This window comes from Caenorhabditis remanei, chromosome IV, assembly GCF_010183535.1.
Source record: "Caenorhabditis remanei strain PX506 chromosome IV, whole genome shotgun sequence".
NCBI classification, from domain to species: domain Eukaryota; kingdom Metazoa; phylum Nematoda; class Chromadorea; order Rhabditida; family Rhabditidae; genus Caenorhabditis; species Caenorhabditis remanei.
The window spans coordinates 12,146,961-12,165,335 of NC_071331.1; the positions used below are offsets into that span (position 1 = coordinate 12,146,961).

The window sequence follows — 18,375 nt, forward strand, 5'->3', positions numbered from 1 at the left end:
CTTGTCTGTTCTTTTCGGGAAATTTATTTTATATTTCATGGATGACAATTCATAATACCTATTTTTTGAGCTATCAACCAACTTGGTACGATTTTTTTGGACAAAGTTATTCAAGAAAAACCGTCGGCCCGGCTCGGCCCGGTTGACAATTATGCTTTTTTTCAATATATGATTTTCAATATTCTCACACTTTTTAATTTAGACCGGCAATATCATGCAACGGTCCGGAATAATTAAAAGCTACATATCAGAAGCAGAAAAACCAAACGTAAGATAACGCATTTCTTGATTTTTTTTTTTTAGTTTGTTAGTTTTTCAGTTTTTTTTAAAGTTTTAGTTTGACTAACGAGGTACACATTTCATTCCAACCCCCTTCCTCAATTTCTTTACACACCTATGACTTTATTTCCTCCAATAAACAATGATTCCATTCAGCTCAACCTTGACTCGCAACGATGACCCAACCCGAACCGACCATGGACGCTAACCAAACTTTGTCTGATTTATGACTACTTAAGTAACTTGTGATAACAATCTAACGACCTCCTAGAAAAATCCCTCCCCTCCCCCATCTAGTCAAATGACTTCAAATGAATTTGATCCCCAAAATGAAAAAATGAATAAAAGTAAACAGATTGTCCATGACAGCTTGAATCAATTCGCGCCATGACGTCTTCTTCTTCCTCTGGCTCCCCTCCATATGACGCCTTCTGTTCAATCTTCTTCACACTTGCTCCCCTTCTTCTTCTTCTTCTTTTTCATTTTTCTCATGTTTTCCCATTGCTCATTTAATAAATTGACAGTAATTGTGACAAGTGACTCTTCAAACTTTCGATCAGATAATTTGGTAGTTTCCCAAAAGGCAACTTGCTCATCTGCATATGTATGTGACTGGTTGTAATTGTTGTCACCTGGCTCGAAAGTCGTCAGACTCTTATTTATTGCTGACTGCTGACGAGAAAGGGAAAACAAGGTGGTCATGGTATAGGGAATTGATTTTTGAAATTTGGAAAAAGGAAAATGAGCATTTTTTAAGGCATTAAAATATCGATTCTTGTTGTTGTGGGGCAAACTATCTTATCGAAACTACTTTTAGAGATAGTTTTCATTATTGAATTTATTGATTTTTACTTTTAATATTATTCCTTACCTTCATTTTTTATTAAAACTTTCATATTTTACGAGTGACAAGTTTACATACTCCTCATTCCCCCGTATGGTTTATAGCTGACACAGAAATGAGGTTTATCTATTTATCTATCTTTCCATTTATGAGGTATTGCGTGGGTGAGTGACTTAGGAACATGAGCTAGAGATTACTGTTTCAATGAATATGTAATTATTAAAAACATCTGAGATCTTAGTTGTGAAATGCGTGTATCATCATTTGTGTGTTCTTATTTTGGAGACTTAAATAGTTTTTCGAACTCCGGCGATTCAAAAGTCCTATGCAACAGAAGTAAATTAATCGAACTAGAACTTTCATAAGACTGTTACATTTTCAGAGACTAAGATTCTGAACAAACTGTACACTTTTCCATTTGCCGTTTTCTCAAATCATTGATTTTCCGTTAAGCGCTTCTCGCAGTTTTGTATTCGCAGTTTAACAACTCACTACCGTTTCGAATGGTTCATAGCTGACACAGAGTTTTATCTGGTTTTTATTAAATAATGCATTATAATGGGAATACATACGAGAACATGAGCTAGGGTTTACTGTTTCAGTGAAGCTGTAACTTTTTTGAGTACTCGGCCACATCAGTGGTTGTAAACTTTCCTTTCTCTTGGGAACCTTAAACTTTCAAACTTCCATTAGGAATTCCCTCCAGATGATAAGCCGACCTACAAGATTCTTGTCAACTTTGGAAGAACATCAGGAGATCCCTCGAAATCCAATCACCCAAGAATTTTCCTCATCTCTCTCGTTTCGATTCTCTATGTCTCCAAGTCACTCATTCCATCTCATTCCACCTCATCCATATATTTGTTTCATGGTCTTCAAAACGGCACGGCGACGACAAAGTCCGAAGACGTTGTCGTCATCGGCGAAAAACCGAAAAGAAGAGGAAAACACATAGAGGGAGACAAGTGAAGAGGAATGAGGTACTGTAGAGGGAGAGAGTTCTTATCGACTCACTGAATCTATTTGGTGCGAGTGACACCTACAAACACGGCTTCGTCAATGGTCTCCATGTCGATGGAATGAGGAAAACGATCGGCCGCCTTGCCTAGAAAAGGCGAACTTTGGTGACCTGGAGATCTAAGGATTTGGTGACCTACATTTGGAATTCAGGTTTGAGTTGGGGTCTACGGAAATATTGTGAGAACTTGAGAAAATAGCTTTTAACAGGTTTAGGAGGAAATTCCAAACTGTGAAGTATCAACTCTTGAAACTTGTTAGCATAGCAACTCGGATGGTCTAGGAACACATCGTATCCGTCTCTGATTAGCCAAAAAAAGAAACTCGGCTCTAAAAGAATTTTCTGTTTCATGATGAACATGTGAAGACTAGATGTGCTAAGGTTGTGATGTTCCCGGCGTACAATCCATCTTTCCAAAATTTCTAAAATTCGGTCTCCGTATTCTTACGCTTCTTGGCCAGGACTGCTTGAAAAATGCGGACCTAATTGAGTTTTTTCAACTCCTAGTTTTCGGATTGAAAGCCAAACCTCACTCAATATCTCTCATTTGTTTAAAACGTTAAGAGCAACAGAAACTATAAGGAAAGGTAGATAACAGAGAGTCGAAACTGTAAATTTAGCATCTAACTTTCTACAAATATATTTCCCACTTGAGCAAATTCATTATGTAACCAACACTATATCTCATCAAAAACCATCCGCCATCCTGCCAATTTCCTCATTTTTTGTCTAAGCTCCTCCTGTTCTTCCTCCTCCTGCTCATCTTCCTACTCATTTTGTTCCTCCTGCTTACCAAATAAATTATATGATGATAAATCAGTGAGAAGGAGCCGCCCGTCCTTTCACCCCCGAACAGCCGGGTGTCTTCGTTGGGATGATGTGAGGACAGATTTTATGCAAATAATATCATCAGCTTGTCCCTCCCCTCCTCGAAAGCATGGTCGGAACCCCTGAGACGATTGATGGGTTATCGAGAGTCTGACACGTTCATAACAAAGAAGAAGCGAAAAGGGAAGGAGCAATTCATCCAACAATAACTTAATCCGTCGACAGATTTTCAAGGAAAGAAGAGAGAAAGAGGGGTGGAGCTGATGGATCCACGGGAAATAGGAAAGGAAATTGAAGACATTTCTTATTTTCTGGATGCCCTCCATGAATTACATTCCTACTACTGCTGATTTATTAGGCTTTTTTTGGTCGCTTTTATTTTTTGATTTACTAAATTTAGTAAGCATGGGGGAGCGGAAGCTTTCCAAATTATTCTGTTACAGACTTTCTATATTTTTCTGTTTTTTGGGATGTTATGTTTTCTCAACTCAATCAATTCGTTTAAATCGGAAACCAGAATCCGACTATGAATTACTCTGTAGGAACTGTAGGAAACATGGAACGGATTCGAGAACTTTGAAAATTTTGAAAATTTTTAATTTGGAATAATTTCGGTTTCAAAATTTTGTTATTAATGTTCGAAACCCAGTACTTCGATCCGGAATTGATATTTATTCCCCGAAGATATCTTGTATGGTAGTTCTGAAACTGAAACTTTTGAGTCAAACTTTTGAAATTACTTTTCTGAAGTCTATCTTTGATGACCTTAAATGTTTCGGTATCAACTTCATCTCTTCCACCTTTTTCCCAAAAAATTCCCCAGCCCACCCACTCCTTCTCTCCAACTATCCCATATCTTCATACCTCAGTAAATGTCTCAAAACAGACCATCATCATCATGACTTTATGATCTACAGTCACTTTTTATAACCCACCACAAAATTTAATGTCACGTGTGATGGGAGACACGTTTATGGCTCCACCCAGCAAGTGTCGCATCGTAAAACAAAACAGATAATCGATATCACTAGAGGTGCCACGTCATCAATCTCTATTTTGTTGTCTGTCCCTCACTCTCGTTCCAATGTTCACCGACACTATGTACATTTGCGAAGATTTTAATCTCGAGGAGAGACATGTATTCACAAGACTAATGACGTGGCACCGCTAGGTCCCTCTTATTTTGGAAAGGTTTTGGATGAGGTAGCGAGGAGAAGTTGGGGGGAATCCTTGGGGATTTTATAACTTCAATTATTATGATACTTCAATTCGAAAACGTAACTCAACGTGTTTGATGGACACCCTTCAAACCGATAACCCCGGGGTAGGTCACTTCTCTCTTTCTGGTTTAAAATGGTTCTATGAGAGAAGGGAGCCGCCAAACGTCTGTCACCTATCATTGTGATGTCCGTTTTCCATGAGCGGAAGCCATGAATCTCGATTAAGAGTCGGTTTGTGTTGTTGTATCTGAAGGAGGAGGAGGAATACTCCCCGGGGAACTATCTTCGTTTATTTTCCATTTCTCTTTAGCTCTTTTGATTCTATTCTGTAGAATCAAAAAGGAGAAGAAGAAGGAGAAGGACACGGATTGAATGAAGTGAATAAAGATGGAAAGTGAGAGAAGAATGAGTGGATAGTGTGTGTCTTTTTACATCAAACTAGTCTTCAAAGTCAATACAGTTAAATAGTGAAAACTCACAAAAGAAAAATTCTAGATCGTCTACACCGTGGAGCTGTACGTGGAAACAGAATCGTATTTGTGAGTTAGATTCCTGAGAGGAGTTTTATTCCAAAACTTTATATTTTGAACATGGTCCTTTCAAAGAATTATTGATTTAATTCATTTCCAGTGCTTTCTTTCAGTTTTGGAACAGTTTTTTTTTCTGTCGGACACCACTGATTTCAATCTGATATGAACTGAATATAAACAGCCTGCAAGATGGATGGGTGTCCTTTTTGACATGTTGGTTTTTTTCTTTTTCCGAAAAAAATTAACCTTGCAAGTTTGAATTTTTCTCGCTGCCTCACCTCGCCTCACCCATTCCTACCTACAGTACCTCTCCTCTCCCCCAGTCCTTTTTTCGAAGTTCTGCAGCCACGTCTCCATCTCGTTTTCTTCACATTGACAAACTGTGAACATCAATTTCCCTTTGAACTGACTTCCGTGTCGCTCACTTTTCTGGACAGACTGTAAGCGTGCGAGTCGGTTTGCACCAGACAGATGCGACGTGTCGATTGACTCTTTTGAAGTGAGCGCAACCGGAAGGGTGAACAGGAAGGAGACGGATAGGGTGATGGAACAGGTGTAATTCAGTTAGTTGCAATTAGTTATTTTAACTCTTATATTGGTGTCTAGTGTGCTCATCCTGATGTTGTAATATATTTTCAATTCTAATTTCTAATTTTATAACTGTGCACAGTCTAGCCTTGAAAGTATCATATTTCACTGTAATATTCCAATCAAGAGCCAACCACTTTCACTTTTATTTTTCGGAAGAGAGCGTATCCCTTTCTTTTTCTAATCTAACTCATATTCGCTCATCTAATTGAATCCCCTTTTCTTTTTCTTTTTCTTTTCCAATATTACAATATTCAATTTCCAACCAATGTTCTTTTACACATCCATCCTTCACACCTGAATTCTCTTTTGTCTTTTTCCATTGTTTTATATTCCCATCATATTCCATGACAACACAAAGAGACTTCCCGCGTTAACACTTCAGTGATATCATGGAGCACACCCCCGAGCCATTCGTATAACAAAAAAGTGCTCTCTGTCCTTTCACCTCAAAAAACCACAACCACCATTCGTCATAAAAGGTACCGGAATGAGTGACGTAGATCGAAATCTCAGAAAGAAGGGTGAAGATTGCCGAGTCGCGATATACAGTGCACTTCTTCTTCTTGCGGTAAAAGTGAGGCGGCAAAAGTGTCCAGAAGACATTCTGTCACACCAATCAACACACCCACCGCAACTCAATAAATCAGTTAGTGTGCTCGACGCGTGGTGGTGTCATAGAGAGGGGGGAGCTCAGGAATTTAAAGTGAAGAAGGGGACAGGCGCCCGGGCTTTCATCTCTCCGCCCAGTTAGACCCGTGACACTTTTATCCCGCCAAAAATATGGATTTAGTGGAGGAGCTCAGAGAGTGCGCTAATTTCATTCGGAAGACAAGAAAATCTTTTTGGTGGGATCTTTCTTTTGGTAGCTCTGGCTGCAGAGTTTAAATTTTAAAATCATGACGTGCTGGCAGGTCTAATGCATTTGATAAGTTTCGATGCGAGTGGGCTAGGTCACGTAATATAAAAAACTGGCAAGTTCTAGATTTGAAGACAGTCTGAAACAGTGATTTCTGATAATAAAGTATTTCTCAAAAACTTTGAATCTTATCATCTCAACAGAACGTGTTTTCAAAAGTGAGATGTGTCCATCAAATTTTGGTCAAAACCTTCGCGATATAAGAATTTGGTGAAACTGAAAAATCATTCTCATCCCTATCATACTCCAAACCGTCCATTACCATTTCTCTCAAGAATTCCCTTATTTATATACACCCATTATCTTCAATCTATTCTCTCCCCTATTTGTTTCTTCTCTCTCTCTCTCTCTCTCTCTTTATCCTCTCGAAACACAAAAAGAAGCTTTTGCTCGTTTTCGTTTCAATCCGTTTTCTTCTGTTTCCCTTCTCTTCTCCTGCCATGATTTAATGGGGTGTTCAATGAAGCGAGGAATGAGCTCTGGAGACTACGGTAGTCTCTTGCTTGAATCCAACGGAATGACTCGTTTCTTTCTGTGAACACATCCGGTGGGAATTCAGGAAAGAGAGAGATGAACTGAACACAGACAAAATGAATCCGAAGTCATTCGTTTATTTTGGCGGGTTTTATTTATCTCGTCGAGACGCTTAACATATTTTTCGGAGGATGTGTTGGTTACGGTACTCTGGATTTTCTCTTTCGGTGTTTCTCTTTCTTCTTTGTGAACCATGGAAGAATCAGAATACCGCTCACCGCATATCAAAATCAAGACTAGCTGAAACAGCACATTCAAAAGATCTCCGATCATCTCAAAACGAGCGGAAACTTTTTGATCTGATCAATGTATTTTGATAAGATCCTAATCAGTTCAGATAAAAAGAGAAATCTCCGTTTTCATTTTTCCCTCGTGTTCCCACTTGTTCTTATCCAATGAACTGATCTAGATCGTTTCAAAAGTTCACACAATTACCACCATCTGCTATTATCTTTTCAGAAGGTGACAAGTTTTGGTGGATGGTGTTTGGTATGGTTTTTGAGCCTGTTCATTTATATATTTTGACTGTGTAACACAGGTTTAGCATTCCAGAAAAAACAATGGCAACATTGTTTCATTTCTAAAACTGTAAAATTATATTCAGTATTCTGAAATGTTATCGACTGACTTTCTGGATTCTGAAGAAATGTTTACTTTGAAACAAAAAAAAACACATTCACTTGTTTTTTTAAATATGTTTGATCTACAAGTTTCCTTCTCAACTTGTTTCTCAATATCGACTTCCCACCGAGTTACAGTAGGTCAAACAAAAAATTGTTCAGTTTTCCACATTGAAAAAAAAGTATTTTCGGCAGTTTTTTCTAGTTTTTTTTGCTGCTCCGCGAGGTCATGATCTGCCGATCTTCACTTTTTGATGGCTCCACCAATAATTACACGTTCCTTATTTTCAAAACAATTTTTATCAAAAAAATTAATGTATTTCACGTCCCAAATCGATTTTCCACGTTAAACTGTTCTTTTTTTTCTTGGTCAACGTGGAAAAGAGTGATTAAAAAATGAATGCTAGAAAAAAGTATTTTTTATTTTTCTTTTCCTTGTCCAATTTTCGCCATTTTTCCAACAATCGACACGAGAGGAACAACGAGAAATTATTGGGCCGTCGTTGCCATCGACCGCCTGAATTTCTCGACTCTCCAACATTTTCATAACGGTAAACTAATCGCCCCGAAACCTTTTTCCGAATGAAAGGTTAGAATGAAATTTGTAGTGAGAGAATCATGGATTATTGTGCCGCCCGAGATCATTTCGATTCACTTCAAGAAACAGAAAATGATTGTGAATTCTTTTATGGTAGAGGCGGAGGAGGAGACGATGATGACGATTTTGAGCTTGATTCGTTGCTCCGTTTGGATCTCGACACGAATGATATTGTCGATGCTCTCAACATGCCACGTGCCAATTCAGATGAGGTAACTGACAATTCTTCTTTTCGTTCTTCTTCCCAGAGGCCTCTCGCTCTCTAAACTCCGCCCATCAGCCAAGTCTATTGGACGGGCGGTCGACAATTAGCTATGTTCGATGGGAAGAAGAGAGAGGGAGGAGGAGGATTGGGACCCCGCCTACTTCTTCTCCCTCCCTTACGTATGCCTCTGATTCAGTCCTCGGAGGAAAGAAGACCGTATCTAGATAGACCTAGATAATCTAGAAAACCACCACTACCACTATTCGGGGTGGCCCTGAAAAGAACGAGGAGGAGGGGAAGACATCTGCAATTTCAATCTGTAACTTGATCTATTTCACCCTTATCTCGGTTACCCTTTCTCTCTGATGACTCGCTGATAATCTGCTAGCCGCAGATGGTTATCACAAGTGTCGCCGTTCCCCTTCCCTTCTCTCTTTCTCTCTCTCTTATCTCTTCTTTTCACCTCTTCCCTTCCCATCAACTTCTGAATGCTCCATGGGCTCCCGTTGCTCTTCTTGTGCTCTTTCTTCTCATCGTTAAGCCCTTTTTTCTGTGTGTCCCCCTATTTTTACTCGTTCTAATCCATCAACTTATTTTCTTCTTCTTCTTTCTTTTCACTCTCTTCCTATTTTTTCAGCAGTCAAATATGGACTACGAGAATAATAAGTCTGTCGACTTCTCACTTGCAACGTCTTCTGGCACGGCGTCGTTGGTGGCGACGAGCTCCGCCTCGGCGGCGTCTTCGACTGCATTCCCCGCGTACAATACGCCAACCACCTACTATAAGGACTACAACACATCAACTGGTTCGTTTTGTATTTGTTTCGGAGTTGTTTCTCTCTAAGTTTTTGCTCATTCTACTCCTCTCCAGATTAATTTCCGTTTGTCTGGAGGGAAATTAGGAAGAAGCTTCACTCCACCCTCACTCTCCTCCAATTCTTCTTAACAACTTTCTTTTCAACTCAATCTATTTTCTTCTTTTCCAGCATACCCAATGTTCCTCAACTACCAACCATACACAACAACAACCGTCGGCACCGGCAATGATATGGACTTTTCCAATTCGGATATGACAATGCACAGCGGAGTTTTTGGAAGTGAGTTGGGTTTCCACTTCTCTCTACTGTCAGCCAAGCGTAGGAAGTCTTTGTTTCTTAGCTTCTGACCCATTTACATCCTGTTCCATACAATTTTATTCACCTTTTTTGTCCGAACAATCCCAAAATGACCACTACCTCCGAACACACAGAGACCTATAAAATGTTCCCTCTGACATGTCTTTATCTTTATGGGTAATCTCAACTTCCCACTCTCCCCTTCTCTCTCTCCCATCCGAATTCCTCATGACACTTCAACACCTTTTCCCCGTTTTTCAGCAGCTCAAAACCCCGGAGGATACTTCTACACACCGACACTAAATGGATATGGTTATGATACACTTGCCGCCGCCACGTCAGCCAGTGGGATCACAGTGAACAATCAGGTTAATGTGAGCATTGTGCAAGGGAATTTAAGTAATCCGACGACTGGAAACATCGTCTCAACCACATCGAATGTGCAGTCATCGATCCTCCCTCGTGGGAATCCAGGGCTCACGCCTACTGGATTGAATGGATGTTCGACGTCTTCTGGATCATCTTCAGCTTCAAGCTCATCAGCCAACTCAACATCCACACCGAAGACGATCGGACTGTCGAAGACAAACAGATCTGCGGGTGCCAACAGTCAGTGTGAGCTTTTTGATTCTTCAAAAAGCTATTTATATGCTAACTTTCAAGTTCTAACTTTTTCTTTTTTCAGTCGGCACAGAGGATCGTGAATGTGTCAACTGCGGAGTCCATGCCACCCCACTCTGGCGTCGTGACGGTTCTGGAAACTACCTTTGCAACGCATGTGGTCTCTACTTTAAGATGAATCATCATGCTCGACCATTGGTGAAGCCGAAGAAAAGACAGGTAAGAAATGAGGAGGAAGAAGGTCTTTCCTGCCCCATCACTTGTCACTTTTATCCCTCTTGATGACAGAGACGGAAAAAAAGCCGAGGCTCGACCTTGGTGACTCCGAATGACTTTTTATTAGAGACGGCGGGCCGCGGTAGAGTAGAATATCCCTCTCCTCTCGAGAGGTTAGAAACAGTTGATAAGGATCTCCTTTTTGGGTTCCCCTCTTCGTCTCATTGAGCAATTGATCACGACTACCTTATTGATGATGACAAATTAGGTATGGCGAAGAGGGCAAGGACCATCGAAAAGAAAGTAGAGAGAAGGACGGTGTTTCATAAGAAGTGGCACGTTGAGTTGTGGGATGGCGTAACTTTGAGATATGTAGCAGTTTGATGGGTTACGAAATAGGACATTGACATGAGAGCAGTCATTCGAAAAGGGGGTATTTAGACGGTATCTGATTAGGGATGACTGGGTTAGGAACTAGGGGAAGTTTCTAGGTTTTACCGTTTTGCTTAAGTTTCATAAATTAGTCTAACTTGATTTTCAATAATAAGCACGTCTTTGCATCTTCTGATATTTTAGTTTTGTCTACTCGGCTGCTTTTCCATTCTCAATAGATCATGACATCCTGATTTTTCGAAATTCTCGAGATGAACACAGATTTCTCGTTTCTTTTACAGTAGACTTTTATTTTCCGAATGAATTCTCTCGTCTTCTTTCCCTTTTTCTTTTTCTTCTTCTTTGCCCCAAAAATTTGTCAATTCCTATCGTTGTCGCCACGGAAAACAAGAGGGACCGAAATGAGCGATAACCATCTTTTGCCTCGTTTTCTTTCCCTCTCTATGTTTCCTCTACTTCTGAAATTCAAACATTTTCGGCGGAGAAGGCAGAGAAGAAGAAGAAGAGAAAGTACGGTATTCGTTGACGACGGCGTCGACGTCTTCGAATGCCGACAAAAGTCATGATGACATGGTTGTCAATTGACTTGAAATTAATGAAGAAAAGCAAAAAGAGGGGAAGGTGTCGTCGTTGACACTCTATAAATTCACACATTCCATTCCACTTTCACTTCATTAGAACTCTGACTCTAAACAGTTTTTTATCAGCAGAACGCTCAAAAACGGACTGGAATCGAGTGTGTCAACTGCCACACGAACACGACGACTCTTTGGAGACGAAATGGAGAAGGGCATCCAGTGTGTAATGCTTGTGGACTCTACTACAAACTTCATAAGGTGAGGAGACGAACTTTACCGTTTCTGGGTGGTTACATCAGGAGAGAGCATTAACTAGATGGTATTAATTTCGTTTTGGGAGAATCAAAGTCTCTAAAAGAATTCTGGTCTCCCGAAAACAAACCGAGTTCTGATCCATTAGACAAGTCTCAATCTCTTTCAAGCAAAGTCTTCCGAATCCAGAAGCGCAAAAATGTGTTTCTAGCAGCTTTTCTCTTTCCAATCCATTTCAAAAATACCGGTGCTCTCTTCTAAAACAACATGACCCATAAAACTCCATTATCTTTATTCCCTATCAAAAAGCCGACCCCGATACCGACAAATTGGTTGCGCGAAAAAGAGTTGCGTAACTTTTAGTGATGCCTTTTCAACCTTCTCTTGATCCTTGCCTCCCTTATCGTATCATCCGCCACCTTTTTCCGATATGTAATTACTCCCTTTCTCCCTCTCTTCACCCAAAAAAGAAAACAAAACATTTACCGCGATGCCGCCAAGATAACGGATGCTAAAGTGTCATGATTGATGGCATTTTCCCACGAAAATTGTTCTACTGAGCTCTCTTTAGCGCGCGCAAGATAATTATATTGGTAATTATTATTATGATTGTCTTGGTTACCAACGGAAACGGAGAGAGAGAGAAGAGAAGATGACTCTGAGTTTATGGCGCAACTTTTGTTTTGTTTTGAGCCGACTTTTTATGGTTATTATATCCGGGATATGGTTAGAGTGAATGAGAAAAAACAACTAGTTTATGAGGGAGGTGTAAATTTATAAAGGCTGGGAAATTGAGTTAATGAGTACCATATATCTAACTCTAGTCATAAATGTGTAGTTCCGTTTCGGAGAATAATGATGAGAACACCTGAATACGTGACAATGAATATTATAAGGGACTTGCTGAAACTGTAAAATTTTCAGGTTGAACGTCCGATGGCGATGAAGAAGGAGGGGATCCAGACCCGTAATCGAAAACTTTCCTCAAAAGGACAACGACGTATCAAAAAAGAAAATGGAGATACGACGCCAATCATTGGAATGACCAGCGCCTCATCAAGCCTTGCTTCTGGAATTGATCTGACGGATTCAGCTGGAGTTTGGGGAGTGAAGAGGGAGTTACCACTGATGGCAATGGGAACTCCGACGTCGTATTCCTTCCCCGCGCCCAACTACTTTTTGGGTTCATTTGATGATAGTTTCAATCCGATGATTGACTTTGGTGGTAGTCAATTGGCGGTGAAGAATAATTGAACTGAAATTTTGATTCGATAGGCAAAAATTATCCATGATCTTTCTTCCTTTTCTATTCATTCTCCTTCTCACCCACACATTCCTCAAGTCCTCATTTCTCTTTCTCAAATTTTCTGTGATATAAACACATTTCCAAAAATTAAAATGTAGAATATTTAGTTGTCTTCCGAATTTCTTCCTGTTAACGGTATCCTAAAATGATTTTAAGGAAAATCGTTTCGTTTGTCACTTTGGCTCAATTCAAATATGTGTACAAATAAGTTGTTGTTGTTCTCCACTTTAATGATGATCCACATTTCCTGCCCGGCATTTTTTTTTCCAATTTTTCAATAACAAAACTGAACAGTTTTATCTAATGTCTCCCCAAATCACCAAAAATTATTAATTATATCCCCTTTTATTTTTTCTATCCGATGACATTCATCTGAAGTCCTCGGTCCTCACTATTTCACATTCATTGATAAAACATTAATTTATTAAATGAATTGATTCAAACATGACATTTGGGAGTTATAATTTGTGTTAGGGGTCAGAAGATGAAATTTGAAAAGCGTCAATATAGAAAGTCTAATCCAACAAGAAATTTTACTGTCCCGTCTACAACTGAAACTTCTACAATGTTATCGATTTCACTTTTTCCTCAAATTTCTCATAACTTCCCTCCATTCATTTCCTCCCATAAATCAGCCAATCGTTTAGCACCAGCTCCTTTTTTTCGGATGCTCGTGGCTTCATACACGAGACAACTGTTCTCAATGCAGCCAGTTTCTCAGTTTCTGTTGGTTGCGGTGGTGGCAAACAGATTTATTACGTGGAAACAAGACTGATGAGAAGACTGATGAGAATTAATTATGAGGAAGAGAAGAAAGAGCAACGAGCATTTCGAACCAATTACCATCAGTGAGAGGGTCTTCGGATGAATTGTCGTTTCTTAAGTTATTGTTTTGAGCAGGTTGATTTGGTGCTCGGGTAGATGGGAGATCATAAAGTCTTGGATCAATTGCTCGACCGGTTCGGAATTCAGTGTTCACTAATTCTTCTCTGAATCTTCTGAATAAAACGATCCGTGGATTGATATAAATTATTTATATTCACCTTGGTGATTGAGGAGTACCAACAGAATGTACAGATGAAGATCGTTGGCAAGAAACATCTTCAATTAGAAAGGTAATAATAAAAAGAGAAGCAGGCAATAGAGTGAGTTTCATTTTGAAAATGTTAGTAACTTTTTTGTGATTTGTTCTTTTTAAATAGTGACTCTGCTACCACTTCCTTTTCATTTCTTGTCCGAAATTAAGCTGATTGTTTGTTTAATTGCATACTTTTAAGGATTACTTTCTAAGTTTGTAAACAGTGGGTGGCGAGTTTTTAGAAATGATTAAAGGTAATGCATCAGAATGAGTAAATGTTCAATCTATTATAATATATTTATTTTGTCTAATAATTTACATATCTCTCGGAAGAATTAAAAATCACAAACAATATCATTGAAACACAAGTTATCGGTGAAAAGGTTGTCGAATGTTTGGAAGAAGTTGTCGTTTTTGACGGACTGTCTTTGTTACATTCTTCGACTTTTGAGGTAACCTGTCGATTCCACGAATTGAAGGGAGCTCAGAAGTTTTCCAAATGATGGATCGTCCGGTTCTGAATCCACCTCCAGTAGAGAGTGGGTTACGGAAACTTGACCCATCGTTTGCGAATCCGAGGAATTCTCTGAAATATTTAATTTGGATTGGTCGGAGTTTACAGATTCTAAGATCTCACCTTGTTGGCTGTGTCCTTCCAGCCTTCTCACGAGCTCTTCTTTGAACTTCTCGAAAGAATTCCTGTAAAAATAGTGTTTCCTTTCGAATATTCTTAAAATCTTACCTTTAGATTAGTTAAAGAGTTTAGATCTCTCACTGGTTCGGCAATTCCAACAAGGAGTATCATCAGAATACAAATGCATAAATAAGCCAGGTTCATTTTTTATAATTTTTGAAAAGTGGGTTCTTTTTATATTCGTTTTGTTATCACTTCCTCATTCAGAGTTACCGAAAAACAAAGAAAACCAATTATTTGTCTACATTTTTTATTTGGCAGGATTTGTTTGTCAGATCGAGTTTTTCAAAAACTGAACGGGCGTTTTTTTCGTTTTTAGTTTGGTCAGTTTGAGTGTTTTGGAAATTTTACAAAAACACTTCATTATTATTTAGTACCAGTCGGTTCACGTCGCCTAACGGCGACTAAACCTCCTTTTCTACACCACCCTTCTGGGTGTTACAGCGCCTACGGCACTTCTCAAACGGTTGAGACTATCGAAGTCTAAGAATCTCTGCTTTTCTGGAACGATTTCGATTCATTACTCTTTTTCTTTTTCTAAATCTGGGGGAGAGAACTTTTTTTCACGTCCTCAAATGGGTTCGAACAAACTAACTACAGTCAACATTGCCTAACTTGCCAGATCTTGCCGGATCTTTCCTGAACGCAAAGAGCTTCTTGGCATGTCGACTTCCGAATGATTTTGAGGGCTGGTAATAGGCCGTCGTTAGCCCGCTGGCGGTCGTTTAGCCGCGTCCGTTCGCCACTCGCACGCCTGCGCTCAGTCGTCGCTCGTCCGTAATTGGGACTTGTCGGTCTACCTGTGCTGGGAAGAACGCCGCGACTGAAGAAGAGACGACGCTTTGTCGATCGTCTCTCCCTTTTCCCGCTGTCAATTCCCCTCTGCTTTATCAGTGTTTCTGGCTCAGAAGACGTCACTTCGGGAGTTTGGAAGAAAAGTAAGACGGGTATCGCGAGAAAATTTTGAAAATTTCTGATTTTTTTGTCCAACTTTGAAGGAATGTGGGCCCATTTGGATCAACAATGGATCCATCACCTGTGTCCTGAAAACTGCCCGTATCTAATTGTGTTACCGATCAATCTGGAAGGAAAGGAAACGTTTTTAATCCTCGATTTTTTCTTAATCTGATGATTAAAAAAAATCTTTCTCGTCGTTTCTTTTTAGAAACCGATTCGTTTATTTGTGACGTTGATCTCACTGGAAACAAACGGAACGTTCGGATACATCACTTTTTCGAATCTATCAACAAAAAAAACCAAAAAATCTTTTCTCGCCCCCGGGATTGAACTAAAAACTAACTGTAGTCAACGTTGCATAACTTGCCAGATCGGACGCGGCGACACGCCGTCCACAACCACGCGGCCGACAGAAAATGCATGCCGGAGAAAGGAAAGAAATGACGAAGTTGAGGCCGACAGTTTCACGCCACTTTTTCCGAGTAGGGAGGGCGGTAGGGTCGGCGACATACACACATACACACAGAATCTGGTGTTTGTTAATAGTAAAGATATTTTATCATTGAATGAGAATTTATTTACATCTCTCAAATCTTCACTTTGTCTGACTGTTCAGGTCATTTTCCACGACTGGAAGGGAGCTCAGAAGTTTTCCAAATGATGGATCGTCCTGCTCTGAATCCACCTCCAGAAGAGAGTGGGTTACGGAAGCTTGACCCATCATTAGCGAATCCTAAGAATTCTCTGAAAATTTTTAATTCTGATTGGTCGGAGCTCACAGATTCTATGATCTCACCTTGTTGGCTGAACCCTCCCAGTTTTCTCACGAACTCTTCGTCGAATTTTTCGAAAGGCTCCCTGAAAGACAGGTTGTTTCATTTCGAACTTTAAAAGAATCTTACCCTTCGGGATCTTTCTGGTTCAACAACTCCAACAAGGAGTATCAACAGAATACAAATGCAGATGGATGTGAAGTTCATTTTTCCGAACGTTTGAAAAGTGGTATCTTTTTATATTCTTCGTGTTATCACTTCCTTATTCAGAGTTACCGAAAAACAAAGAAAAAACAACTAACTTCAATTATTTGTCTACACTTTTTATTTGTCAGGATTTGTTTGTCAGATCGAGTTTTTCAAAAACTGAACGGGCGTTTTTTCGGTCAGTTTGAGTGCTGAAACGATTAGATTTGACTGTTTCGAAAGTTTTAGAAAAATACTTCATTTTTATTTAGTCGATCGATGCGGTCCTTCTAGCGCAAATCTCTCATCATTTATTTCAATGCAATTCTCGATAACTAATAAGTTAGACAATGTTTTCATGTAATCAGAATTTATTTTCAGCTCTCAAATTTCTGCTTTGTCTGATCTGCTTCGGTTCCTGAAATCTACAAGTCTGGTTAACTCAATTATTTCCTCACCTGACCCCAAAGACAGCACCTCCATTTTTCACAGGTTTTCCCGGACGATTGAACTTCTGAACTTTCAAATGAATTTTCAATTTCATATTCATGAATTCACCCTTTTCCCAATAACTCCGATTTCTCTGTCATAGCTTCCAGATATGAATACACAGGAAAGAACGATTAGAATTAGACCGAATAAGAGTTTCATCGATTGATTTTTCAGCACCAATACACTACTAAACACTCAACATCATTGTCTGTAAACAATCCATTGTTTACTCTTTTTTACTCAAATGATCAGATGACGTCGATGACCAATGATAACTGCGTTGCATTTAAAATATATCAGTTATGCAAAGGTTTATTTAAAAAATACAATTTCAGAAACGGTATAAGATGGGAAAATTAAAAAAGTAGCAATCTGTTAGAAGTTTCTTTACCATCATCCAGGGATCCGGACTCTGAAAATGGTATCGTAATTCCAGAAAAATAATATTCGAAGGATCTCACCTTGCATCAAATCCTCCTTCAAACACTGGTCCTGGTCTCGGTCTCGGTTTCTTGTTCTGAAATCACAATTTATAGAAATTTATTAATCGTGAAACTCACAGAGCCTCCTTTTCTTCCTTTTGCAAATGCAACATCAGATAATACAAGAGAAAGAATAAGTAGAAGCAAAAGATTCAAGTTCATCGTCAGCAAGAAAGGTTGTTATTCTACATTTTCCCAACTTTTATAAGCTATCGATACTTCCTTGTTTATCTGTTGAATTATCACGAACGGCTGTTTTTATTTTGGTTTTTTGTTTGCAAAGCAATTATAAACGATCAGTAAATAAGTTATAGAAATCGAGATCAGAGGATCAGTAGAATAAAAAAGAAGTATGGTTGTTTTCTGGCATTATGAAGTCTTCAAAATTGAATTCTCTATAGCAGTTCGTAGAAGATGAATGATTATCGATAATGTTAGAAGTGGAACTTCTTCAATAAACTTATTTTCTTATTGCTGAATATTTCGGCTATCTTTCAAAAAAAGTTTAACGAACACGATCCAGTAGAGTTACACATAAAAGTATGAAAGTGTTCTTATGCTTGTAGTAGCTCCTCGATGTACCCTAAGATTCACTTTACCATCTGAGCCAATGTACCCTATAAGCACGATGCACCCTTTTTCGATGTACTCTTGGATTATGGGCTGAAGACGATTGCATTACTAAGGGGACATCAAAAGCAAGGAGATCATCAGTCGGCATTTTGTGAAAGATGTATAACTGTTCCACGTTCGCTGAATTTTCGTAATTTCAGTAATACTAAACCCATCTTAAAGCGCGAATGTTGCAAAATCAGTGGAATCTGCGTATCTGTACGAGAAAATAGCCGAGGCAGTATTGTTTGCTCAATTCAATGTTTGTGTGCCGAGAAATGCAATCAATAGGTGTCTGCGAGAGCAACCTGCAAGGAGACAATGCTGTTTTGGAGGAATAACTTTCTAATGACTAATCAAAGTTTTTCCGTGTTTGAAAGCACTTTCTTACTAGATATTCTAGAATAATTCATTGGTGTATGTTCAATAAAACACCT

The 18,375-nt window shown here is 39.2% G+C and overlaps 3 protein-coding genes across 3 annotated transcripts; 1 reads left to right on the top strand and 2 right to left on the bottom strand.

Annotated features, from left to right (window-relative positions):
* Nucleotides 1-7,998: 7,998 nt before the first annotated feature.
* On the top strand, nucleotides 7,999-12,612 carry GCK72_013472 (uncharacterized protein; the record flags this gene model as incomplete). Its single annotated transcript, XM_003101297.2, has 7 exons — nucleotides 7,999-8,190; nucleotides 8,821-8,989; nucleotides 9,170-9,280; nucleotides 9,560-9,913; nucleotides 9,984-10,138; nucleotides 11,236-11,364; nucleotides 12,283-12,612. 7 exons carry the CDS (start codon nucleotides 7,999-8,001, stop codon nucleotides 12,610-12,612), a joined length of 1,440 nt encoding a protein of 479 aa, XP_003101345.2.
* An 845-nt stretch (nucleotides 12,613-13,457) lies between these two features.
* GCK72_013473 (uncharacterized protein) lies at nucleotides 13,458-14,580 on the bottom strand (the record flags this gene model as incomplete). The annotated part of the gene is made up of 4 exons (XM_003101353.2): nucleotides 13,458-13,662; nucleotides 14,200-14,328; nucleotides 14,380-14,441; nucleotides 14,485-14,580. The coding sequence occupies 4 exons, from the start codon at nucleotides 14,578-14,580 to the stop codon at nucleotides 13,458-13,460; spliced, it is 492 nt and encodes a 163-aa protein (XP_003101401.2).
* A 1,430-nt stretch (nucleotides 14,581-16,010) lies between these two features.
* GCK72_013474 (uncharacterized protein) lies at nucleotides 16,011-17,003 on the bottom strand (the record flags this gene model as incomplete). The annotated part of the gene is made up of 3 exons (XM_053729863.1): nucleotides 16,011-16,137; nucleotides 16,811-16,866; nucleotides 16,911-17,003. 3 exons carry the CDS (start codon nucleotides 17,001-17,003, stop codon nucleotides 16,011-16,013), a joined length of 276 nt encoding a protein of 91 aa, XP_053584635.1.
* Between the last annotated feature and the right edge of the window lie 1,372 nt (nucleotides 17,004-18,375).